This window comes from Amphiura filiformis, unplaced genomic scaffold (assembly GCF_039555335.1).
Source record: "Amphiura filiformis unplaced genomic scaffold, Afil_fr2py scaffold_83, whole genome shotgun sequence".
Taxonomy (NCBI): domain Eukaryota; kingdom Metazoa; phylum Echinodermata; class Ophiuroidea; order Amphilepidida; family Amphiuridae; genus Amphiura; species Amphiura filiformis.
This window is the reverse complement of record NW_027305547.1, coordinates 72,898-98,558: the sequence shown is the minus strand read 5'-3', so window position 1 is coordinate 98,558 and position 25,661 is coordinate 72,898. Positions and strand designations below refer to the sequence as shown.

Here is a 25,661-nt window from a genome sequence, read left to right as displayed (position 1 = left end):
TTTTTTTTTTTTTTTGAAATGCACATATCTGAACTGCAAATCGGCAATGGTAGCCACTGCTTCAGTAGGAGAAACAGTACTCCACGGTCCATTTCTTTTCTCCCCCACCGCTATCTCCAGGGACATTACATTATTAAATAATTCCCGTAAATTTAGGGATATAGGGGCACTTACAAGGCGATCTACAATCACTTTCCTTTCGCGCAAAACTCATAAGCAAACTGCGTAGGTCGCCATGTTTTGACTGCATCACGTGAACGTTATTATGCAGACAATATAAATCGCCACGTGAAAATATTTAAAAATCAAAAAACTATTACATATATCATTCAAATATGTATTTCAAATGTATGAAAAATATTTTAATACAATGTATTTAGTACATTTTTTGTAACTTGTGAGAAAAATCGGTATATTTACACATTTTCACCCTGCGTTTTTGTCCACAAACAACGCTAGCTATACGATATAAATTCAGTTCTTTTAATAGTACGATCGCCGAGTACAAAGTTCACAACGAAATATAGATTTGTATAGTGAGTTTGGACATGCGGCCACACGTATGATATGGTCTGCGTAAAATGCCTAAATCAAGACGTAAAAGTCGAGAAAGGTAGAAAATCCAACAAAATCGATGTTTTTAACTTACAGTTTTGGGGAAAATGTTTAAAAAAAAAAAAATAGAAAAAAAAAAAAAGTTGTAGGCGCAGGCGTAAAAATAGGTGCGGGCGGTCGAGGACAAACAAACAATTTTTTTTTTTAGCCTAAACAAACTGTAACTCTACTAAAAGAAGCAGTAAAAAGCTTGGGTCCTGTTGGTTTAGTATTTTTTATGATTTTCTAAATATCATCTTAAAGCAAGTAAACAGTAAATAATATGCCATGCCGTACTATGTGCGAACTTTAAGTTTCCTCCACTAGATATGCCAACAAGTACCCATGGTGTTTTAACTTCAGTTAGTTTATTCAAGTGCTGTTGCTTGCATTTCTGTGGAAATAAGAGTGGGCTCATGTTGGCGCAAGGATATTTTAAGGGTCAAAGGTCAATTCAAAATCACAAAATTCTACTTTTATGTTAGTTTGTGCGACCAATATGCAATCTTCGAAAGTGTCCATTTCTCGATGTGCCAACAAGTACCCATGGTGTTAAACTTCACTTAGTTTATCCAAGTGCTGTTACTTGTGTATCTGTAGGAATATGCTTGGGCTCATGTTGGCGCAATGATATTTTGAGGGTCAAAGGTCAATACAAAAAAAATCAAAATGTAACAAAGTGCATTCTTTGAGTGTTGGTAATTTCAATGCCAACAAGATCCCATAATTTTTTCACTACCTATGCCAACTCGATTTATTCAATTTCTTCATAAAAAGCCTTGAAGTTGGGATAATATTGGCATTATATGAATATTTAAAGAGCCCAATAATACAAGTATGAGACCAACTTCTGCATTTTTATTTAAAATGCAGAAGTTGTGCAAGCTTACATTGTAATGTATTTAAGTATGAAGAACAATATTGCATTTTGACTGCAATGAATCAATATACTTATACTTATAACATGTGCAGGCTTATAATATTTTGGAGAACATTTTTGTAAACCATGAAAACTTAAAATGTGTAGTGGTTTGTTGTGGATGGTCAAATGATCTGAAAATGCAGGGTAAGGTTTGATTTATACACATTCTGCATTCAACAGTATTAAAGTGTTACCGGTACTCTTAAATATCACTGTGCCATGAGCATCCATAAGACTTAACAAGCAAATATACGCTCCATTTGAGGTAGATATTGGGACAATGTTTGTGCACATTTTCACAGTTGCACAAACTCGCGAAAGAGTTGCACTTTGTGCTTTAGGATTGACCTTTGACCCTTAAAATATCCTTGCGCCAACATGAACCCAAACAAATTTCTACATAAATGCAAGTAACAGCACTTAGATGAACTTATTGAAGTAAAAACATTATGGGTACTTTTTGGCACATCTAGTAGTGGACGCTTGAAGATTGCGTATTAGTTGCAGGAACTATCAAAAAGTAGCATTTTATGGTTTTGGATTAACCTTTGACCTTAAAAATATCCTTGGGCCAACATGAACCCATATTAGTTTCTACATAAATGCAAGTAACAGCACTTAGATAAACTGATTGAAGTAAAAACATTATGGGTACTTTTTGGCACATCTAGTAGTGGATGCTTGAAGATTGCATATTGGTTGCATGAACTATATAAAGTAGCACTTTATGGTTTTGGATTAACCTTTGACCTTAAAAATATCCTTGGGCCAACATGAACCCATATTAGTTTCTACATAAATGCAAGTAACAGCACTTAGATAAACTGATTGAAGTAAAAACATTATGGGTACTTTTTGGCACATCTAGTAGTGGATGCTTGAAGATTGCATATTGGTTGCATGAACTATATAAAGTAGCACTTTATGGTTTTGGATTAACCTTTGACCACTACTCTATCCTTGCGCCAACATGTGCCCAAACTAATTTCTACATAAATGCAAATAACAACACTTAAATATGTTGAATGAAGTAAAAACACCATGGGTACCTGTTGGCACGTCCTGTTGTGGATGCTTGAAGATTGATGGAACCCCTATTTGGCCTATTATATGCTATTTACTAGGCTTTAGGATGATATTTAGAAAATCATTAAAAATAGTGAACCAACAGGACCCAAGCTTGTTTCTGTTTCTTTTATTAGAGTTATAGTTTCTTTACCACTGAACACCACTTTTAATGTTCTTTGACCTTGGCGCACAAAATTAATGAGGCGTGAAAATGACACAAAATAAGAAAATTTGACCTTTGACCCCAATTTTCTCCTAGCGCCAACGAGCACCCATCAATTTTGCATTTGCATTTGATTCTAAATAATTAGTTTATCCATTTCAGCTTGCTTTTTATATGGGTGCTTAATGGCGCAACAAGTTTCAAGCCACAGAAAACAACACGAGGCGCTTTTCACTAATATTTTAAACTTGTTTATTACGATGCGCCAATGGTAACCCAACCATTTTTGTGTGTAATTGTAATGACACCCATAGAAGGATTCAAAACTGTTTTCTATTTACTGGGTCAACGTTGGCGCACAATTTTGTAGTCGCTGCTAATTGATAAACCATTTAACGATGTTTTGGGAGCCAAAATTTCATTATTTTTTTTCGGACAAACGAAATGAGCGAGGAAGCTAAAACTTTGGGGATAGTTTCTCGGACCAATGTTGCATCATTCTATTTTTTTTAAAGAAAATCCATGACGCACTTGAATCACAAGAGTCTGAATCTTACCGACAGTGGCTGTTAAACAAAGGGTTCATTTCAAATTACTTGTGTACATTTTCAAATGCATCAATGCTCAAGCTCCAGGTTACCTGACTGATCTAATTCATCTCTTGAATAGTAGTGTTGCGCTTGGTCTCAGATCTCGGCCGTTCCTCATCTGATCTCACCCGCCTTTGGGTTCCTCGCTCTTTTAGAAAGGCTGGGGATGCTTCATTTGCCATAGGTGCTCCCAAAATATGGAATGAGCTCCCTACTGAGATCAGAGAGGTGGAGTCGGTGTCTGGGTTCAAGCGCATGCTCAAAACTCATCTTTATCCTGATTAGTATTGCTGCTTGTTTTTGTATTTTTGATTCATGAATTGTTGGATTTACTTTGTTTATTTGCTTGAATTGATATTGTATATATTTTCTTGTAAGGCGCTCTGTGCTTTGTGGAGCGCCATATAAATGTTTTATAATAATAATAATAATAATAATAAATACTTTTAGAAATATATACATTTAGAATATGTAACAATATTATGAATTAGACTGCTGCCCTCAGTCGTCAACCGTCTGGATTGACGACTGAGAAAACTACGTGGAAAAAAAGTGACGGATTTTGCAACAGGATTCCTGTGGCATAGAGCATGCGCAGTTGTGTCCAAATTGACCTTTTGACCGAGTTTGTTGTTTTTAGAAGTTCAGAGCGCAATCTTGTCACAGCGGCGCGGTACAGCGACGCGGTACGCGGGCGCCGTTAGTCAGTCGCGCTACGGCGCACAACTGAAGTCGTATTGAATAGTTTTCAGAAGTCCGTCATGATATTGGCTGTAAGATAATCAGTCGTCACTACGAAGCATACACAGTACATGCGAAGTGTAGACGGCTGATTGGAATTAGTCTAATTATGAATAGCTCTTGTACAATTCGAGCAACGACCCTTTGAAATTGGGTAAAGTTGTTTTTGGCCCACACTGTAGGCCTACGTGGCGTTATAGGGAGTCCTGGTTCTCCTTCTCCAATTCTGTGGCGCCAATCCATCAGCTTTATCATAAAAAGATAACAGCTGTTTTTAAATGCCTTGATGTCTTAACATAAAAAGATGATGTTTTGAAAAGTGAGGCAAAATTTGCTTGTACATGTACATGTACAATCATTAAGTTCCAAGTATCCCTCGGTACCACAGTCACACCATCTGGTCAGAAGTTTTAACAAAGATTGCTTTAACTGAGACATTTAGACAAGTTTCATCACATGTCTATGGGACTAGCTGATTGCCAAATTTTCATAGCATTAATAATTTTATAAAAATATTATATTAGTGCTTGAAAAACTTACATGAAGACCCAATTCGTTGTTAAATCATCCTGTAAATTGTATTGTTTATTTTGTCATTTCAGTGGTACCGTAGTATGGTACGGTACATTGGTGTGTGTGTGTGATTACTATAGAATGAAGTGATTCAAGAAGATGGAAACTATGAGTACGAAGCCACAAAGTAAAGGTTAGTAATAGCTGGGATCAGTATTCCTGCTAAGGTCGACTGGTGCAGGAATTGCTAGAATTGGCACAAAGCTAAGCACCGGAGGAAAACTCGATCGCCAGGGACTGCCTTTTGAGGAGAGCGAGAGCAATAATGCTCTCTACTGCTCTCTCTACTGCTCTCCTTAAATCTGATATAAGAGAGTGATTTTTAGCTCTCCTTAGTTGACAATTCTCTCCTTACATTCTATTGTAAATGCTCTAAACATCTCTCTTCAAGGTTCCAGAAGAGCTATTTAATGCTCTCCTGCAAATTCCAAAAGACAGTCCCCGGATCGCAGTACTCACGGCCGCAATTGTAAAGCCTTCCAGGAAGAAAAGGGACAAAAAAGAGGTTTTCAGTCCAATTTGACCATTCACTGAGATTTGTGACAAGCAATTTGTGACAAGCAATAACACAATGACATATGCAGTTGGTAGATGATAAAGTATTCTATCTAAGGTGCACGGCACTTGCTTGGCGTATTTTGGTGTTAAATACATCTATCATGTATTGATCATCTTGCACCTCAAAAGTGTTTTGTAGCAGGCCTTGCCGTTTAGATTTTAAAAGCTAGTAGTCAATCACTCGCTAGCATGATGCTAGGCAAGCGATTGAATCACTCTCTAGCTATGAAAGATCATATATACCAATTTCAACAACTCCTCCTATACCTTTGTGCAGGAGCCAACCGTTGTTAATCCGTGATGAATCCACACTTTTACTGTAGCGTATACGCGAACGCGAGCGAGACTACGCGTTACGCGAGAGCGCGTAAAATTCATCATGCCTGGAACCTTTATGCAGATGCCAGCTTACAAGTTGAATTCAGTATTTTTCAGGTAGCGGCTAAAGATTGCCGTTTTATTCTGTAGTTTTATTGCTGATATCAAAAGAGAAATCATCGAAGTTTTTGTAAGGCTGAGTGGCAATGATTAACTCAGTGACATTCCTCGTAAAATAATCGTGAATTATACGATATTTAGCTTCTTTTCGTTGTTGAAAGGATTCAATCATGTTTCACCGTTGTTCATGTTTCACTCGCGTCCGGTGGCGTCTGCGTGGTTTACTTACCGGGCAGCTAAAGCTGCCCTCGAAATAAACCACGCAGACGACGCTGCCGCATCGTTGTTAAACGGTGATGAACAACGGTGAAACATGATTGAATCCCTAAATATAACAATTACACACTGTTGACACCCTCTCTGACGTATTCAGGGATTAAGGCTAATGTATTACGATAAATCGAATACATTGAAAATGCTGAAACTTGAATGTAAATTGATACTGGATTCAATTTTGGGTGATTCGCAGCAAGCAATATTTACATGTAGTGTCTATGGCGAGTGGAAAATCGCTCAGTAGAAATTGAGTTTGGGCGAGGCCTGTCGTAATATATTTGAATTTCTATGATAGTGATATACTGTAGGTAATACGTTGAACATTATTTTCGCTTAGATTTTTTTTAGCGATTTTTGGAAATAGTGTGAGTTGTTTATTTAGCGGAAATTATGTAAGTATAAAGTAATATAAAAACTTATTTTCATGTGTTGTTATTTTCTCGCCTGTGCGTCCACTCGCGAATTTTCGGGAAAATAAAACCATCGTGAAAATAACAGTGTAAACAGCAGTTGAATTTTTTGATATTTATCTTTAATTTTCAGGAAAACGTCAGGATGGGGTCCCCGGAGAAGGTCCCGAGACCTGGAGTGAAGAATACAGTCAAGTAAAGAACGAAGGGAAGAGGATATCATCAAACAAATCACCGTATCGTCGTTCAAGGAGTTACAGCCCTAACATTCCATGCGGTGGTAATGATCGAAATCCCAGTCCTATTGTTCAGCATGGAAACAGACCATCGTCTCGCTCTCGGAGAGGTGGTTATGTGTATAGTAGCTCACGCAACAACGATAATCCAAATAGAAAAGATGGCTCAAATGAAACGGGTAATGGGAAAAAAGACAGTGGATACGGGAGTCGGCAGAGTAGTAGGCATTCTGGTAAGCAGACCAACAGTAGTGGCGATAAAAATATGGGTAGGAGAAATTACCCAGAACGGTCTAAAAAGTACCATAGCGCAGAGAGAAGCTTATCGTCAAGCAAGACGTATAAGATGGATGGTGGTAGAAGAAGCAAATCGGCAGAAAAGTTGAGATTAGAAAAGATAAGACAAGAAGCGGTTGAGGACTCATCTTTGACAAGTACAAGTCAGTGTTCTACTGAGAATTCTGGGAATGGAAGATCCACGGAAGCCGATGGAGAAAGTAGTTTAGACGAGATCTCTCAGGATAAAGTAGGTCATTTGAAAGATGATCGGAGATACAAATATCCTAATGTAAGGCACAATAGGAGTCTGGATTATGTCAGAGAATATGAAACCCACGAGACTGTATTCAATCGTTCCATGCCCGCTATGGTAACAACATCAGATATGTCTGTTGGCTTGCAACATGTTTGTAATGTGTCTGCCGGATCAACCTGCTCATCAAAGAGTGACCATGTATTGCAGTGGCTTCAGCAGAATGCACGTCAAGGGATCTTGACAGCAGCCCCGCCTCCTCCATCTGGACATAACACCTGCAATGCAGGAGGATCTTCCAATACATGTGTTTGTGTTAACTGTAATCCATCTGGTAACCCTCAGGAGATGTCAACTAAGTTACTGGCTGTATTACAGCAGGGATCTGTTCAGACAATCACATCCATTAGCCATCCACCTGTCCATCCACCTGTTCAACAAACAGCCTCTACTTGCCAATTCCAAGGTAAGTGGATTTTGTCAAAGAACCATTAATTCACATCTCCACCCTCAAGGCCAGTAGGCTTAAATATTTTCCCCCCTGCATCAGATATTGTGATTTTGGCTTTATGCAACAATATTCACCTCTCCGCTGAGATTTTCTGGTTAGCTTTATTTTCTGCTGCAAAAATATTGCTTGAAATTTTTACCATAGCAAAAAACGCTGTGGAAAATGTTGCAGGTGTGTCAGTCGTAACAAGACGACACCCATAAGCCATCAAGCTATATATATGTGATGCTATCAAGCAAAATGAGTCATTTATCAGGCAAATCCAAAATTCAGTTTTCAAGTTAATTGTGTCATTTGCAGACCTCCACTTTGATGAAAACTCCATGACAATTGGAAGACATGGCCTTAATCTAACACATACAGAGAGTGTGAATTTCAAATGGGTGCCTCCATTTGAGCCCCCCCGTGGGAGATTTAGGTCATGTCTTCCATAGGATGTGTATACATTTAGATTTCAACTGGAAAAGCCCAATTTGACTTGAAAGCACATGTAGCAGCAGACCTTGTCAAACAACAATATTGCAAACCTGAAACAGGATAAAATAAATAATATAAGCTGTTGACAGAAGAATTACAAGAACGTTTTAGGGTCTGTAACCTTTTCTATTTCCATTTTGTTGCCCTGTGGTTACTGGTTATTAATGAATATTTTCTTGAGTCCGGCAAGTTAGGAATCCTTTGTGTTTCAACAGGGTGATAGGCTCGTAGCCAGTATACATGTAGAAGGAAAAATAGTTGCCCTATTTCCCCGATATAAACCATGTAGTATATTACACCAAACTTTGGCTGTTGGGATGAGGTTGTTATATAGACAGGGAAAACTGTTTCTATTTTGGTTTGAATTACACCCAATCTTAAGCATATCCCACAACTTCACACAATTTCACACAAGCCAAACAAAAAAGTTTAAATACTAAGCTCCCATCCATGTATAAACAAACCCTTCATGGTTATTGGTCATATTCTTTATAATTTCATCAGGTGCTACTAGTAATACAGAAGGCCAGGGAATCTTAGCTCTATTGAAACCCCAGGATATCCTATGTAGCGGACTTGTACCAGGACCGGTGCCACAAGCAGTGATATGTGATGACGCCCAGCAATGTCCAAACTGTGTCCAGACGACTTGTAATTGCATGTCCAGTGCTAATGCCAATGCAGGCTTGATACCAATACAACAGTTTCATAGGTAAGTTGATAGGTGGGGTATTTCATCACAGCCTCTGTCCCCTTCTTGGGTGCAAGCGCCATAACCAGTGATATGTGATGATGCTCAGCAATGCCCAGACCGTGTCCAGACGACTTGTAATTGCATGTCCAGTGCTAATGCCAATGCAGGCTTGATACCAATACAACAATTTCATAGGTAAGTTTATAGGTGGGGGATTTCATCACAGCCTCTGTCCCCTTCTCCTCTAGTGCAAGCGCCACAAGCAGTGATATGTCATGATGCCCAGCAATGTCCAGACTGTGTCCAGACGACCTGTAATTGCAATGCAGGCTTGATACGAATACAACAGTTTCATAGGTAAGTTTATAGATGGGGGATTTCATCACAGCCTCTGTCCCCTTCTTGAGTGCAAACGCAACAAGCAGTGATATGTGATGATGCCAAGCAATGTCCAGACTGTGTCCAGACGACTTGTAATTGCATGTCCAGTGCTAATGCCAATGCAGGCTTGATACCAATACAACAGTTTCATAGGTAAGTTTATAGGTGGGGGATTTCATCACAGCCTCTGCCCCCCTGTCTCCTTCAGTGCAATCATTAAGCAGCAATATGTGACAAGACGACGTCCAAACTGTGTCCAAACATGTAATTGCACGTCCATTGCTAATGCCAATGTTCAAATGTAACGCTTTCATCACAGCTGGATTACTTTGACCAAATGAAATGATTACATTTTGTGTTCTTTCCTCCCCAGCCCACAGCGTATTGGACACCAATGCCTTCAACAGGTTGCCACACATTCCATTTGTCCAAACACAAGTCCCTTACGCCATACTATCCACCCTCCGTCTGTATGCAGTGGTATAAGTCCATGTCGTAGTGCTGTCATATGTGGTAATACTTTACATCAAGGAATAGCGCCAACAGGTGTTAACATATGCAGTAGTCCCATCCGTCCCAACGGTGCTAATAGATCATCAAACACAGTATGTAGCAGTAGTCCATTACAGCAGCAGGCTAGAGCATCTGGTTTAGATGAGAGTATGTTATCATCTATTAGTGCAATTCACCTGTACCAAAGTCCAGATAAGAGTTGCATTTTAACCAAAGGTATGTATGTGATTCCGGATCCTGATACTTGGTGTGTAAAATTCAGCAAAAAAGCAAAGAGTTCACAGAGCAGGCTGCCTTCAAAAGTAGCCTGTCATGCCTAAAAGCAACTGTCCATATATATATATTATGTCCTATCTTGGTTTTACTGATCTTAGACTTAGCTTGTAATTTGTCACAAACCGCCCAGCCATTAGGTATAAATTTGTTGAAAGTATCCTGGGCTATCTTCGAGTCACTTGGTCCTGCGAGGCCTCTACCCCACGATCCTGTGGTGAAAAGGCAAACACGCTAATGCATACATGTAGACCAAAAGAGGACTTCCCCGTCTGGTGTGCAATTTTGCCACCATAATCCTTGTCGCTTCTTAACATTATGACTAAATGTTTTTGTTTTTGAAACAGAAATACCAGTTCTACCATTGAGGACCAACTTTTAGAATATGATTAAGCCTCAAAACAAATCTTAGTTAATATTTTCCTTGTCAGTTCTTTACAAAAATAGACCAATTCCAGCCGTAGGTTACAGAGTCCTCCTTAGCAGTGTTTCTCTGTGATTAATTGATAAGCCCTTTATCTATATTCCACAGACGAGAAAGAAACAGACCGCATGCAATCAGTCAAAGTCTTAGTATCACCCGATAATGAGGGCCGATTGTTCCATGAAATGCGACAGGCGAGACTGCTACGCAATTACCACATATTTTCACGGTCTATCGCATAATTGCGAAAGCACGCAATGCTCTAAGGCACGCAGCGCTGGCGTGATTGTTAGACATGGCATGATAGAACAATCGGCCCTCATGAAAATATGCGAGAACTTGCATCATACAATACACAGGGACTTTGACTGATTGCACACGGTCTGTTTCTTTCTCGTCTGTGCTATATGCATACATGCCTTGTCAATTTAATTTGAAAATAGATAAGATCAATTTCAATGAACCTTCCCAAATATTCTGTGATAATTGACAAGTCTCATCATCTATGCTCACATATATTCCACATCAATTTCTTTCAATACAGATGATAAGAACAACTCCAGCTCAAGTTTAGACAATCCTCCGCCTATTGGAGTATTCTGGGATATAGAAAACTGTGCAGTACCACGAGGGAAGTCTGCTCTGAGTGTGGCTCAGAGGATCCGAGATCGCTTCTTTACCGGACACAGAGAGGCTGAGTTTATGTGTGTGTGTGATATCAGTAAGGAGAGCCCAGTTGTTATACAGGAATTAAATGATGCTCAGGTTAGTAAAGTTGTTTTCTTAAAACTTCCGTGGTCGTGCCTGTGCGTATCGCGTACACGAGCGTAAATGCAAAAGCAATAAACAATCACGCTGATTCAAGTGATTGGCTGATCAACGCACTTGACAACAAGCCGGCTGACTCCATTGGTCTTCGGCGCGGCCCGTAGTAGGCGACCTTGTCACTTCTACGCGATCGCAATTCACCAGCGCGTACCCGGACCACGGAAGTTTAAAAAAACCAACTTTAGTATACAAATACCAGGTGGTGTGTGCCATGAGATGTTTCTTTACCGGACACTACATTGTTAGAGGGGAAATGGAGCAAACTATTTTTCCAGAGGTACTGACTACAGGCCTATCACCAGACCTGGAGAGGGATAGCTGATAGATAAATATAGGCACAAAACCAGTACCTATAAAAAATTACTTTCCCTATTTCCCATTAAACAATGTAGTATTTACTTATAACACTAAACTTTGACTATGGGAATGAGGTTGTATTGAAATAAGGAATCTATCACATAGGGAAATAAGCTATGTCGTTTGTGATCGACCAATAAAGTAGCATGATGTGCTCATGAATATTTATGAGGTTTGATAATATATTCTGCCAACATCGGCCAGTTTTGGTTGTGGTAATCTACAACTACATGTGTAATAAGAGCACTATCTGTTGTCCATGCGTCCAGGCAAGCATGCAAGCATGACAAAATGGACATGTTGGCAATGCGCTGTATGCTCACATGAGTGATAATCAATACTCTGTGGGTGTCATCCTATTCAATTATTCTCAGGGGTTCACACACATGGAATTTCCTATCTTGGTTTTACTGATCTTAGACTTAGTTTGTAATTTTGTCACAAAACCACCCTGCCATTAGGGGTAAATTCAATGAAGTATCCTCACTATCCTGCACTATCTTTGAGTCACTTGGTCCTACCAGGCCTCTACCCCATGATCCTGTGGTGAAAAGGCGAGTACGCTAGTGCATGCATGTAGACCAAAAGAGGACTTCCCCATCTGGTCTGTGACACTAACACACTTACATGTATACCTCAGTGAAATATTTTCAATTTGTATTTGCAGGTGACAGTTGCTCACATCAATGCCACTGCCAAAAATGCTGCCGATGATAAGCTGCGTCAGAGTCTAAGAAGGTTTGCTGATACCCACAATCCTCCAGCCACTGTAGTACTTATATCAGGTAAGGAAGGGGATTTTCATTAAGTACCGTATGCATTAAGGTTGGTCTGAACCATGGAATTATGAAAAACGTTTTGGTCTTGTAACTTCTAAATTGTTGATCTAAAGTGTATAAAAGTATACATATATAGAATGGAAATGACCTGACAAATCCAACGGTGACGTCAGATTTATGTAAAAATGCTTACTTTTGGAGAAAATCATCCAAAAGCGTGATTTTGACCCAAAAATTTACGTACACCGTAACTAATTATTTTTTCAGTAAAAAATTTTTCTTATTGATTTTCAAAAACTAGGTATGAAAATCTAGGATCTGTTTTTTGAATTTTTTAAAATTTTGACCATCTTTTAGAAATATTCGATAAAAATGGTGGAAATTTGACAGTTTCAGCCTAATTCAGGGATGTGAGAGTTCCTCTTTTCAGCTGATTTCCTCGTTTTTTTTTGCCAAAATTTACGCCTATTTCTTTTATTATCAGCCCATATTTGGCATTTTTACCCCGATTTTACGCTGTTTTCAGCATTTTTCCTCGTTTTTGGTTTGTGGCCTCTCACACCCCTGCTAATTTCAGGTGTAAATTTTTGTTTTTTTAACGGAAATTTAAAAAAATGAAAAAATTGCTCCTAGAGGAAAAGGAGCTGTACACGATAAGATCAAAATCTTACCTTTATTTTTGTATAATGAATCTGTTAGCTTGTACGAAAAATTGAAAACACACACGAAAATGAACACGTTGCCGTTTTGTATCAAAAGTGGCAGTGGACAGCAATCAAACAACGCTTGTTTTCAAATGTGATCATCTTGATTCCTGCAATTCACGCAGCTCGTAGTTGTAATTAAGATACAACTTCCGTGCACGTTTTACGAAAATCCAAGCAATATTTTCCATAAAAAAGGGGAATATTGTTCATCAAGCCCTATGAATTTCCCGGCCAGCCATGTCTTCGGTCAGAGAAGTTGTTTTGAAGTCTAGCGCGAGATACAGCTAGGCAGGGTGAAACGCACGCGTGTTAATAGTGAGTCAAGATTTCCCGCCCTTGACCATGTGAACGATTTCAGATGGAAAAGGGTGAAATACCATTATTTAAAAATGATAGGAATTTGGTAAAAAAAATTAAAAACCTAAAATTTTTCAGTTCAAACTTTAAGTACAAAAACTAAAACTGGAATTCGCCATTTTTAAAACATGCCATGGTTCAGACCAACCTTAATATAGTATTTGGCAAGGTACTTCAGCAGTGTCTTACTGTTCTTCCTGATTATCGCGTAAAAAGAACTGGGTCATATGATGCCATGCAGCTTGATCAGCGAATGAAGTGCCGATATGATGGTGACATGATTCAATTAACCAACTAGAACCCCACTTCTGTATTTACACTTTAAACAGCCCCTAATTGGCAGACCATGAAGAACCTTGATGATAACTATAAATACAGTCCAATTCAGAGCCCGAAGTTCTCCGTTTCCCTAGAGTGGGTTAATTTGTATGGTTATCTTTAGAAAACGGAAAACAACTCAGAATTTAGCATTTACAAAACGGAGAATTTCGGTCTCTAAGTCCAACCTCAACTATCCTATCTAGCTGATATTAAGGGGTACTACACCCCTGGCCAATTTTGTGCCTATTTTTGCATTTTTCTCAAAAATTATAGCACATTGGTGACAAGTAAGATATGTATATTATAGGGGCAAGGACTACAACTACTGTACTGAAAATTCAGCAACTCAAAGCAAGTAGTTATTGATTTATTGATCAAATATTGGTTTTCCCTCATTTTGGACCGTAACTCCACAACTGTTGTCTGTGCTGAAATAAAATTTCCAGTGCAGTAGTTGTAGTCCTTGCCCCTATAATATACATATCTTACTTGTCCTCAATGCGCTATAATTTTTTAGAAACATGCCAAAATAGGCACCAAATTGGGCAGGGGTGTAGTACCCCCTTAAGTTAATATAAAGTAATAGACCCAGTTGATAGGAAGTGATTGGTTGATGCATTCACCTGTCAAGCAACATTGTTCGGAAGTTGAGATTTCTTCACCTCCCAAAAGTGACATCGTTTTTGCCTCCGATTTTTTACTAAATCCGGTGAATGCTTGGTCCTATCATGGCTGGATAAAAGAGGGTGGACTGTACAGAATCGAAGTCTGTATTTTTGTCTGTATGCAGGTGGTTACATTTTGTGTGGATGTGTGTATAATGTGATAGTGAGTGACCTATTAGGTACATGTGAGAGTTATTGATATATTAATATTTTTTTTTCCATTTTGGCAACAGGTGACGTTAACTTTGCTGGCAACCTCTCTGACCTGCGCCACCGCAATGGAATCTATGTGATATTAGTTCATGGCCAGGAAGCTTCTGAAGCTTTGAGGACATGTGCCAATGAATCTTTACGTTATCATGAGTTGGTTGCAGACTTGCCATTTAGATCACCAGCTAAGGTAAGTCACTATAATGGAATCTATGTGATATTAGTTCATGGCCAGGAAGCTTCTGAAGCTTTAAGGACATGTGCTAATGAATCTCTACGTTATCATGAGTTGGTTGCAGACTTGCCATTTAGATCACCAGCTAAGGTAAGTCACTATAATGGAATCTATGTGATATTAGTTCATGGCCAGGAAGCTTCTGAAGCTTTAAGGACATGTGCTAATGAATCTCTATGTTATCATGAGTTGGTTGCAGACTTGCCATTTAGATCACCAGCTAAGGTAAGTCACCATAATGGCATCTATGTGATATTAGTTCATGGCCAGGAAGCTTCTGAAGCTTTGAGGACATGTGCCAATGAATCTCTACGTTATCATGAGTTGGTTGCAGACTTGCCATTTAGATCACCATCTAAGGTAAGTCACTATAATGGAATCTATGTGATATTAGTTCATGGCCAGGAAGCTTCTGAAGCTTTAAGGACATGTGCTAATGAATCTCTATGTTATCATGAGTTGGTTGCAGATTTGCCATTTAGATCACCAGCTAAGGTAAGTCACTATAATGGAATCTATGTGATATTAGTTCATGGCCAGGAAGCTTCTGAAGCTTTAAGGACATGTGCTAATGAATCACTACGTTATCATGAGTTGGTTGCAGATTTGCCATTTAGATCACCAGCTAAGGTAAGTCACCATAATGGCATCTATGTGATATTAGTTCATGGCCAGGAAGCTTCTGAAGCTTTGAGGACATGTGCCAATGAATCTCTACGTTATCATGAGTTGGTTGCAGACTTGCCATTTAGATCACCAGCTAAGGTAAGTCACCATAATGGAATCTATGTGATATTAGTTCATGGCCAGGAAGCTTCTGAAGCTTTGAGGACATGTGCTAATGAATCTCTACGTTATCATGAGTTGGTTGCAGACTTGCCATTTAGATCACCAGCTAAGGTAAGTCACCATAATGGAATCTATGTGATATTAGTTCATGGCCAGGAAGCTTCTGAAGCTTTAAGGACATGTGCTAATGAATCTCTACGTTATCATGAGTTGGTTGCAGACTTGCCATTTAGATCACCAGCTAAGGTAAGTCACTATAATGGAATCTATGTGATATTAGTTCATGGCCAGGAAGCTTCTGAAGCTTTGAGGACATGTGCTAATGAATCTCTACGTTATCATGAGTTGGTTGCAGACTTGCCATTTAGATCACCAGCTAAGGTAAGTCACTATAATGGAATCTATGTGATATTAGTTCATGGCCAGGAAGCTTCTGAAGCTTTGAGGACATGTGCTAATGAATCTCTACGTTATCATGAGTTGGTTGCAGACTTGCCATTTAGATCACCAGCTAAGGTAAGTCACCATAATGGAATCTATGTGATATTAGTTCATGGCCAGGAAGCTTCTGAAGCTTTAAGGACATGTGCTAATGAATCTCTACATTATCATGAGTTGGTTGCAGACTTGCCATTTAGATCACCAGCTAAGGTAAGTCACTATAATGGAATCTATGTGATATTAGTTCATGGCCAGGAAGCTTCTGAAGCTTTGAGGACATGTGCTAATGAATCTCTACGTTATCATGAGTTGGTTGCAGACTTGCCATTTAGATCACCAGCTAAGGTAAGTCACTATAATGGAATCTATGTGATATTAGTTCATGGCCAGGAAGCTTCTGAAGCTTTGAGGACATGTGCTAATGAATCTCTACATTATCATGAGTTGGTTGCAGACTTGCCATTTAGATCACCAGCTAAGGTAAATATTGCTTCAGCTTTCAAATGTAATTTAAAACAATTTTTAATGTTTTTTTATGTCGTAAGTGACAAATAGTATACAAATATTAACTGTCTGTGAGTGTGATGGTCGAAATATAATCACGAGGTGAAAGATGGATTGTTCCATTCCACGAGCCGGAACGGCAAGTGGAATGGAACAATACATCTTTCACCGAGTTATTATATTTCAACCATTACACAAATTTAAGACAGTTAATATTTGTTTTATATCACTTGTACATAAATTCTATTACTAAAATACTATTTAAGGTAGGAAATACATTTTTTCATCAACATACCACCATGTTTTGCCGTGATATACTTCACATTTTGGGGTCCACCCCATAACTAAATCTGCGAGTCTAAGAGTCGGCGCACGGCTTGGCGCAGGCACACTACGGCGCAGCACTTTGATGGTAACAACTATCACACAGAGAGGCTGATGGTAAAAATGATAAATGGTAATCAACCAATGAACTATACGAGTGGATATTCAAGTGGATATTCATACGTAGTGGTAACCAATGAACTGTCTAGAATTTATGTATGAGTTATATAATATGATATGGCTACTTCTACTAATGTCTTTGTAGGTATCTGTACAAATGTTCACCATTATTGATGCACTGAATCCCAATTTCATTTTTCCTCAACCTGTAAGGAATGAATAAAAAAGAGATCGAACCAAATTTGATAAAAGGCTAGATAATCCCTGGGTTATAATAATGGAAAGTATCAAGGGGCTACTATTTTCAGAAGCAGAGGTATAAGGATTGAGGCAGAACTTTTTGAATGACCCTCATATTCTTTGTTTTGATTGCAAAGGCTTTCAGGCTAAACTGAAAAGGCGAATCTATCTTCCAGGAAGGATCCTCACCATGTATATTTGTTACTTTCTTTCTCTCCAGGCTGCCATCGAAAGCAATACTTTAGTAGTTCACAATCTACCTCCTAAGAAGGATCCTCACCATGTATATTTGTTACTTTCTTTCTCTCCAGGCTGCCATAGAAAGCAATACTTTAGTAGTTCACAATCTACCTCCTAAGAAGGATCCTCACCATGTACGCAATAGACTCCGTCAACTGTCTGAAAACTGTGGAGGGAAAGTCATACACAACTCCAATAACAATGCTATTATCAAGTTCCCCAATGCAGAGAGTGCATTAAGGTAAGTATATTCACAAGTAAACTTGTGAGGGGATTTCCCAGCCATTAAAGTAGGTCATTATAGCAAATATATTCTGGCAACCCAGACAACAAATCTTGTTTTCACTCACTTACTGATATTCACCGTCATTTATTACCCTTTAACAACGCTGTGTCCGAAACCACGTAGGCACGCCAAACATTTCAAAATTGTGTAGTGTGATAATATCATTCACATCAAATTTTCCATTTCAATTTTATCCGATAGAGCCAAAAAGCGGCTAGAAGGTGAGAAAGTATTCGGCAATAAAATCAGCATCTCATTCCCCAAGAACAAGCCTTCGTCTATCATCAATGCAGTAGGCAGGACTAACAGAAGCCCGAGAAGAGATTCAAGCTCTAGTCCACATCAACAGAGACAAAGGATGGACTCTCAGGGAGATAAGAGCTCAGCTGATGAGTACTCTGTAAATCACGGTAAGTTGGTATACAAGCCTGTGTCTATCATCAATGCACCCTCAGTAGGCAGGAGTAATAGTAGCCCTAGAAGAGATTCAAGCTCTAGTTCACATCAACAGAGACAAAGGATGGACTCTCAGGGAGATAAGAGCTCAGCTGATGAGTACTATGGTAATCATGGTAAGTTGGTATACAAGCCTTCGTCTTTCATCAATGCAGTAGGTAGGACTAATAGAAGCCCTAGAAGGGATTCAAGCTCAAATCCACATCAACAAAGACAAGGGGAGGAATCTCAAGGAGATAGTCAGTCATGTAAGAGCTCAGCTGATGAGGAAACTGGTAATCATGGCAAGTAGATCATAAGATGGCTTATTTTTTATGCAAGAGGGGGCAAAACAATCAACCATGATTGTTAGTCATTAGTTATATGATCCACTGCTGAAAATCCAAACCCCAGATCACTCACTTTTGTTAAGGCCATCAGCCTGTATGGCAAAAGCTCAATTTGTGATACAATGTATTCAAACATGGAGGTTTTGTTACAATTCTAATGAGATGCAATGCCTTCACTTATTATAATGTTATTTTCTTTTATCTCATAGAAAAAGCCCAAACCTTACCCATGCAGCTTCCACCATTTAGACTACCATTACCACCAGTCACAGCGCCCTCTGGTGGGGGAACTCAAACATCTCAGCAATATCAGCCATCTCAGATATTGCAACAAGCTATCAAGCAGCTTAATCAGCAAGACTTTAGCAGACCTATTGCCAATCTCCAATCACCTACCACCCACCCATCAGAACAACCTGGGTTAGGTCCAGGCATACCAGTTAACATGGGTCAGCAGCTGGGTGGTAAAACCCAGTCTCCAATAGGTAGGTGACCAGTGTGGGAGGGGGGAGGGTGGGGAGGGTATGTGTGCAGAGCTATTGCAAATCTCCAATCACCTACTACCCACCCATCAGAACAACCAGGGTTAGGTCCAGGCATACCAGTTAACATGGGTCAGCAGCTGGGTGGTAAAACCCAGTCTCCAATAGGTAGGTGACTGGTGTGTGTGGGGGTGGGGAGGGTATGTGTGCAGACCTATTGCCAATCTCCAATCACCTACTACCCACCCATCAGAACAACCTGGGTTAGGTCCAGGTATACCTGTTAACATGGGTCAGCAGCTGGGTGGTAAAACCCAGTCTCCAATAGGTAGGTAACTGGTGTGCCACCGAGATGGGTATGTGTGCAGACCTATTGCCAATCTCCAATCACCTACTACCCACCCATCAGAACAACCAGGGTTAGGTCCAGGTATACCAGTTAACATGGGGCAGCAGCTGGGTGGTAAAACCCAGTCTCCAATAGGTAGGTGACTGGTGTGTGTGGGGGGTGGGGAGGGTATGTGTGCAGACCTATTGCCAATCTCCAATCACCTACTACCCACCCATCAGAACAACCTGGGTTAGGTCCAGGTATACCTGTTAACATGGGTCAGCAGCTGGGTGGTAAAACCCAGTCTCCAATAGGTAGGTAACTGGTGTGTTTGGGGGTGGGTATGTGTGCAGACCTATTGCCAATCTCCAATCACCTACTACCCACCCATCAGAACAACCAGGGTTAGGTCCAGGTATACCAGTTAACATGGGTCAGCAGCTGGGTGGTAAAACCCAGTCTCCAATAGGTAGGTGACTGGTGTGTTTGGGGGTGGGTATGTGTGCAGAACTATAGCCAATCTCCAATCACCTACTACCCACCCATCAGAACAACCTGGGTTAGGTCCAGGCATACCAGTTAACATGGGTCAGCAGCTGGGTGGTAAAACCCAGTCTCCAATAGGTAGGTGACTGGTGTGTGTGGGGGGTGGGGAGGGTATGTGTGCAGAGCTATTGCTAACTTTCAATCACCTACTACCCACCCATCAGAACAACCTGGGTTGGGTCCAGGCATACCAGTTAACATGGGTCAGCAGCTGGGTGGTAAAACTCAGTCTCCAATAGGTAGGTAACTGGTGTGTTTGGGGGTGGGTATGTGTGCAGACCTATAGCAAATCTTCAGTCACCTACCACCCACCCATCAGAACAACCTGGGTTAGGTCCAGGCATACCAGTTAACATCAATCAGCTGGGTGGTGAAGTTTAATCTCCAATAGGTAGGGCTGTGTGTGTGTGTGGGTGGGGGGGGGGTATGTGTGCAGATCTATTGCTTATGTTCAGTCAGCTACCTCTTGCCCATCAGAAAACCATAGATTAAGTCAAAGCATACCAGTTAACATCAATCAACAGCTGGGTGGTAAAGACCAATTCGTAATACTACATGTAGGTAGGCAGGTTGTGGGTACAGTATTTTCCTGTATTGGAACACTAGGGGCACTCTGCAAGCCATAGTAAACAGATTCAAAGTATGTATTTATGAATTCAATATATTACCTTGTTTTTGTTCTTTGGTGATTTTTCTTTTGTAAAATGTAATTTGACTTTCAGGTCATGATTTTGTTCTAATAAAATCCTATCATGAAAGTCAAAACAATGTTTTAATTTTTAACACTAGCACTAAGAAGTACTAAAACAAAGATTGAATATAAGCAGTAATTCTTTCTAACTTCTTTATTTCATGTCTGTGATCACAGGTACTCCTCGTGAACATCAATCTCCAATAGGCACACCTCGAAGCACAGCAGCCACATCTTCCAATCAGTATAATTACTTCTTCCCACCAGCACCTAGACCTTCATCAAGACCTCCATCCAGGACCCAATCGCAGCCACAATCGCGAACCCAATCCCCTATAGGCACTCAACACATGTATGGGACTAACAAAGAGACTGGGAACCAGGCTACCACTGCATTTTCTGGGATGCCTTCAAATGCTCAATCGGTATACACTCCATCACTAGCTGGTAACAGACTCGCTGCAGCATTTAAACCTCTTGAGTCGACCACCCAGAGAGCATCGCCGGAAATTGTTGTGATTGGTGATGATTCAAGAACCAATAGAGGGCATTTTTCAGCGAGGAGCTCAGAAGATGATAGACAGAGTGATTCAGAAGTGAGCATGTATTGGAGACAGGCATTGAAGGCAACTGGACTGCTCAGAGCTACGGGTAGGATATCTTGTTTATTTATCTGAGGACTTGTGAATGGGGATTGATATATGTGACCCCTCGGCACAACTGAGCCCGGATGTCGCCAGTGCCACTATTGAGATATGCTCCATCGAACTTGACAATAAACAATAGGAAACAAAGGATTTATTGACTGTTTTATTGATTTTTCACTACTTAAATCTCAAGTACTATAGACATGATATACATCATTTTAAAGCTAATTTCAAGCAGAATATTTTGGTTGAATATCTCAAAAATGATGATTGGCGACTTCAGGGCTCAGTTGTGCCGAGGGGTCACATATGGTGACAGCTTGATTCTGATATGTAACAATATTCGGTACATGTAATTAAAACCAAATTGGAAAAGATTTGAAAAAAAAATAGAAATATATTATCTTTTTGTATGGCAGTAGCTTGGAACTTTTAGCATTCCAATGTTCACTCAGTATCTGTGGCTTTGTGGTCAAAGTGTCGGTCTAGAGATTCAAAGGTAACCAATTTGACTCTGGCCAAGAGCACATGTTTCTTTTCTTCAACCTGCAGTTGTTTACATGTGCTGGCCATTACAAAGAAAGATATAATTTTTCCACAAGTTAAGAAAAATTAAATCTTTCTTTGATCAGCTCTTAGTGTATTTGTAAATGTTTTCTTTTTATCACAGGAGATGCTCCAAGAGCTTCCCCTCCCATTCCTGCTGGTCAACTGAGAGGTTACCCCTCCAACCAACATGGTACATTCAAACCCATTCCACAAGTACAAAGACTCACACCACCAGTAGCGGGTCAATCCATGTGGAATAGGGGTGATGGAGTTGAGTCACCTCCTCTGAGGGGTCAATACAGGGTGCCATCACCTATGCTTGCTAATTGTAAACCAAAAGGCTGGCAGTATGTGCCATATCAGGATCAGGATCCGGCGCAGCAAGGCGTGGAGTTACTCATCACCAATTTGGATCATCAGATGCCGAGGAAAGACTTAAAGCGCCATCTTGTGGCCGTTTTGAGCGATCACTGTAAGGTGTGTATTAGAAAATCCTGTCATTATACTGTTGTATTTGCCATGTCAATTTATGAGTCATGATTATAATGCAAAAAACAATTTTGGAAGATGGATGGGATTAGTCTATGAGCAAGGGGTTTTGAAAAATGTCAACCAATCTTTGATACCATGAGGTGTTAGTATAGACCCTCTAGATCACTGCTAGGGAGCTAGTGGACTCCAATAGAGAGTTCCTGTGTTTTCAAGCGGAACGGACTACAATAGTGTTTATAACGTGATTCGCACCGCCGTATTCCTCATTCCTTTGATTTGGTCAATGACCCTATTGGTGCTACATTCTACAAAATAACATTTGCTAATTATTGCGCGAGTGTTGGTATTCCCTAATTATGTCTTCCCACATAGGTAACCCAAAACACGGGAACTCTCTATTGTGGGTACATTTTTCAATAGAGGTCACAAAAGGTCACACAGGAGTAAAAAAGTTAAAATGCTTCGAAAGATATATCAAATTACTTATCTGATAACAAGGATTTAAACAAATGTATAGTTTGTGCTACTTACGACCTATCGTTATTGAGTTATCCTACAAAAACCTGGTCAAAATATTGGCCAGACCATCCATTATGACGTGAAATTGGATAGGCAAAAGACAATATTCTATCTTTTATTCTCTAATTATGTTTTCCCACATAGGTGCTGCATCTCATATTTGGAGAGCAATATAGTGGTCAGTGCCAAGCCGTGGTGCGAGTAGCCTCAATGTCCGATGCCATACGTGTCTTAGGCAATGTTAACCGACGTCAGATAGGATCCAGATTACTACATGTAATTGTGCTGCCCAGAAGTGACTCTAACGCCGACAAACTGAGACTGATGATCATACCTATGCTGCAGGAGATCCCTGGCATGTGTCTTCCATTGTATAAGTTTAAAGCTGCCTTTGAAACAAGGTTTGTAACAAGAATAACCGGAATAAGTTTGGAATACCCTTCACACTGAACTTCAGTTTCTGTAGTCACTACAAGAATAACACGAATACATGCACAGTGTATACAACTGATGGATTTAGTCTACATAACATTTACTCGATTGACATGGTGGCCATTATTTTTTGTGGGTAAACCAGCTTTGTCAATAGGTGGTGTACTATAGTCCGTATACCTTCCTCGAGTCAGTAAAGTAAAATCAAATTTTGAGATTTTCTCAAAAACTGTTAATTTTTTCAGGAATCTGTTATTCTAGTTGGATTCCTTGCATCATTTCTTTCTGAAAGTGTCTACCTTTATATACTTCTCATCATTACATTTAAAGATACAAAAAAAATAATATCTAAATTACTGACTCGAGAAAAGTATACAGACTATAACATGTCCCAGTCAGGTGCTTTCTGGATAGTAAATTAGCCAGCGCTCAACTTGGGCTGGCTACAACCCTGGTAATTACATCAAGAGAGATGTATACATAGATCCTGGGTTTCTCTACTGGATGTCAGCTTGACCGAAATTCCTTTCCACAATGCAAGAAGCTTATTGTATAATAAAGAAAATAGCTTATCTATCCTCTGAGCTGTATCGATTGTTATGCAATATGCCTATTACATAGGGAAGGGGGGTGGAATTGTGGTCAAACTAATTTCTGGTAGAGAAACCCAGGATCCATGTATTTTTGGAATTTGCAGGAGAGCATTAAATAGCTCTTCTGGAGCCTTCAAGGAGAGTTGTTTAGAGCATTTACAAGGAGAGAATGGTCAACTAAGGAGAGCTAAAAATCACTCTCCTATATCAGATTTAAGGAGAGCAGTAGAGAGTGATTGCTCTCACTTTCCTCAAAAGGCAGTTCCTGGTATTGATAACAATGAGAAGGTGGAAAATATACGATAATGTTACATTATTGAATTTGAGCATATTGACATATATTTCATTTATCACAATTTGTTTACTTTCAACAGATACCAGCAGCAGTTGTATGTCGCCGACCTGTATCAAATCAATGACACTGTCACCATACGTGATTCCAACGTAGGCAAGCTAGTATGTCTAACAACGAGCAGTCGTGCTAGTACACCCAATTCATCTGGATATAATTCACCTGCAAGTAGACAGTCACCTGTACCATTTATGCCTCCGAAGTAAGTAGTTTGTTGTTTCCCATATGTGATTCCAATGTAGGCAAGCAAGTCGGTTAGCATAGTCCTGTTTCCAAGTTTGCTATTTTGAGATGTGCAAGAATGAGGATAGGACCTTGTAGCTTTGATCATAAAGACCTCATACGTGAGAATACACAACTCTATGGCAAAAATCGGCAGATATAAATTTGAGACAAATTAAAAAAGACTAGTTTGCTTATGACTTCCTGTCAACCAGACCGAAAATGCTGTACTGCACAGGTCAGTAACCAATTACATCATGCCTTTGATCTGACGTCAGACGCAAACTAGTCTTATTAATTTTGTCTTTGATTATAAGATAAAACCATGTGTTTAAAAGATTTCCAGTGTTTCGAGGATTATTTTGAACAGATATGACCTTCAGGCACTACTGCTGTATGTTTCTTACAATTGTAGTCACTAATTCTAAGATGATACAAGTCTAAGCATTCAAAACATGCAATTTTCCCTTAACTTGCAAAAATATTTAAATTTGACGTTTTGACTAATTAAAAGATTGGGATTTAGCTACATATGTTTCATTTGGCAAAACAGGATAATACTTCTTTCTTTCGAAAAAATTAGTGCTGTATTTTTCTTGAATGGGGAGTAATAAGCAACATAGGCAGGGTTTTGTGTTCCTTTTGTGACACTTCATGAGTGCTGAACCCGGTGCTAAACACAGCTTTGACACGTAACTGGCCAATCAGATCTGTTGTATTAATGATTGTGGGATCCCCACGGTTGTTTGATGGGATCATTTATTAGTTTTTTAAACAAAACATCATGTACAACCAAATTTTAGGCTTAAACAGTTAAAAGTGATATCATGCTAATGTTTACAGATGCTTTTGAGTCATTCTCAACTTTAATTTCCACTCTTTTACAAAATTATTGACTTTTATAGCATTTTTAAGCTTTTTCGGATATAAAATGTATCTATTAATGACAACATTGGTGGCGCTATTTAATTACTGGAAATTACTCTTTCAAGCTTTTAATACAAATAATTCCTTTTATTGTTTGATAAAATATGTTTATAAAATTTCCTTGTTGCTTGTTTCATTTATTCCAGCTGTTCCAATGGCAGTATTAATCACCTACCCCTTGCAAATAAAGAAATATGATTTAGGATAAATAGCATCATCTATAGTTTGCCTTTAGTTTTAAATAATGAAGCCACTTCTATATACATCAAACAATCATGTCCCAACTTCTATATTTATGCTGTGTACACTCTCTGAA

The 25,661-nt window shown here is 39.4% G+C and overlaps 2 protein-coding genes across 2 annotated transcripts in view; both read left to right on the top strand.

The window, feature by feature from the left end:
• LOC140144811 (uncharacterized) overlaps window positions 1–8,805 on the top strand; it is a 32,502-nt gene extending 23,697 nt beyond the window's left edge. The window contains exons 2-4 of the mRNA XM_072166617.1: window positions 4,681–4,784; window positions 6,467–7,567; window positions 8,594–8,805. Of these exons, the coding sequence (XP_072022718.1) occupies window positions 4,751–4,784; window positions 6,467–7,567; window positions 8,594–8,805 (1,347 nt within the window). The 5' untranslated portion in view covers window positions 4,681–4,750. The remainder of the gene's footprint in view (window positions 1–4,680; window positions 4,785–6,466; window positions 7,568–8,593) is intronic.
• A 408-nt stretch (window positions 8,806–9,213) lies between these two features.
• LOC140144806 (meiosis regulator and mRNA stability factor 1-like) overlaps window positions 9,214–25,661 on the top strand; it is a 38,789-nt gene continuing 22,341 nt past the window's right edge. The window contains exons 1-15 of the mRNA XM_072166614.1: window positions 9,214–9,317; window positions 9,538–9,893; window positions 10,919–11,139; window positions 12,227–12,344; window positions 14,622–14,788; window positions 17,563–17,732; window positions 17,979–18,187; window positions 18,772–19,047; window positions 19,298–19,372; window positions 19,615–19,693; window positions 19,884–19,999; window positions 20,790–21,263; window positions 21,930–22,285; window positions 22,964–23,220; window positions 24,219–24,398. Of these exons, the coding sequence (XP_072022715.1) occupies window positions 9,265–9,317; window positions 9,538–9,893; window positions 10,919–11,139; window positions 12,227–12,344; window positions 14,622–14,788; window positions 17,563–17,732; window positions 17,979–18,187; window positions 18,772–19,047; window positions 19,298–19,372; window positions 19,615–19,693; window positions 19,884–19,999; window positions 20,790–21,263; window positions 21,930–22,285; window positions 22,964–23,220; window positions 24,219–24,398 (3,107 nt within the window). The 5' untranslated portion in view covers window positions 9,214–9,264. The remainder of the gene's footprint in view (window positions 9,318–9,537; window positions 9,894–10,918; window positions 11,140–12,226; window positions 12,345–14,621; window positions 14,789–17,562; window positions 17,733–17,978; window positions 18,188–18,771; window positions 19,048–19,297; window positions 19,373–19,614; window positions 19,694–19,883; window positions 20,000–20,789; window positions 21,264–21,929; window positions 22,286–22,963; window positions 23,221–24,218; window positions 24,399–25,661) is intronic.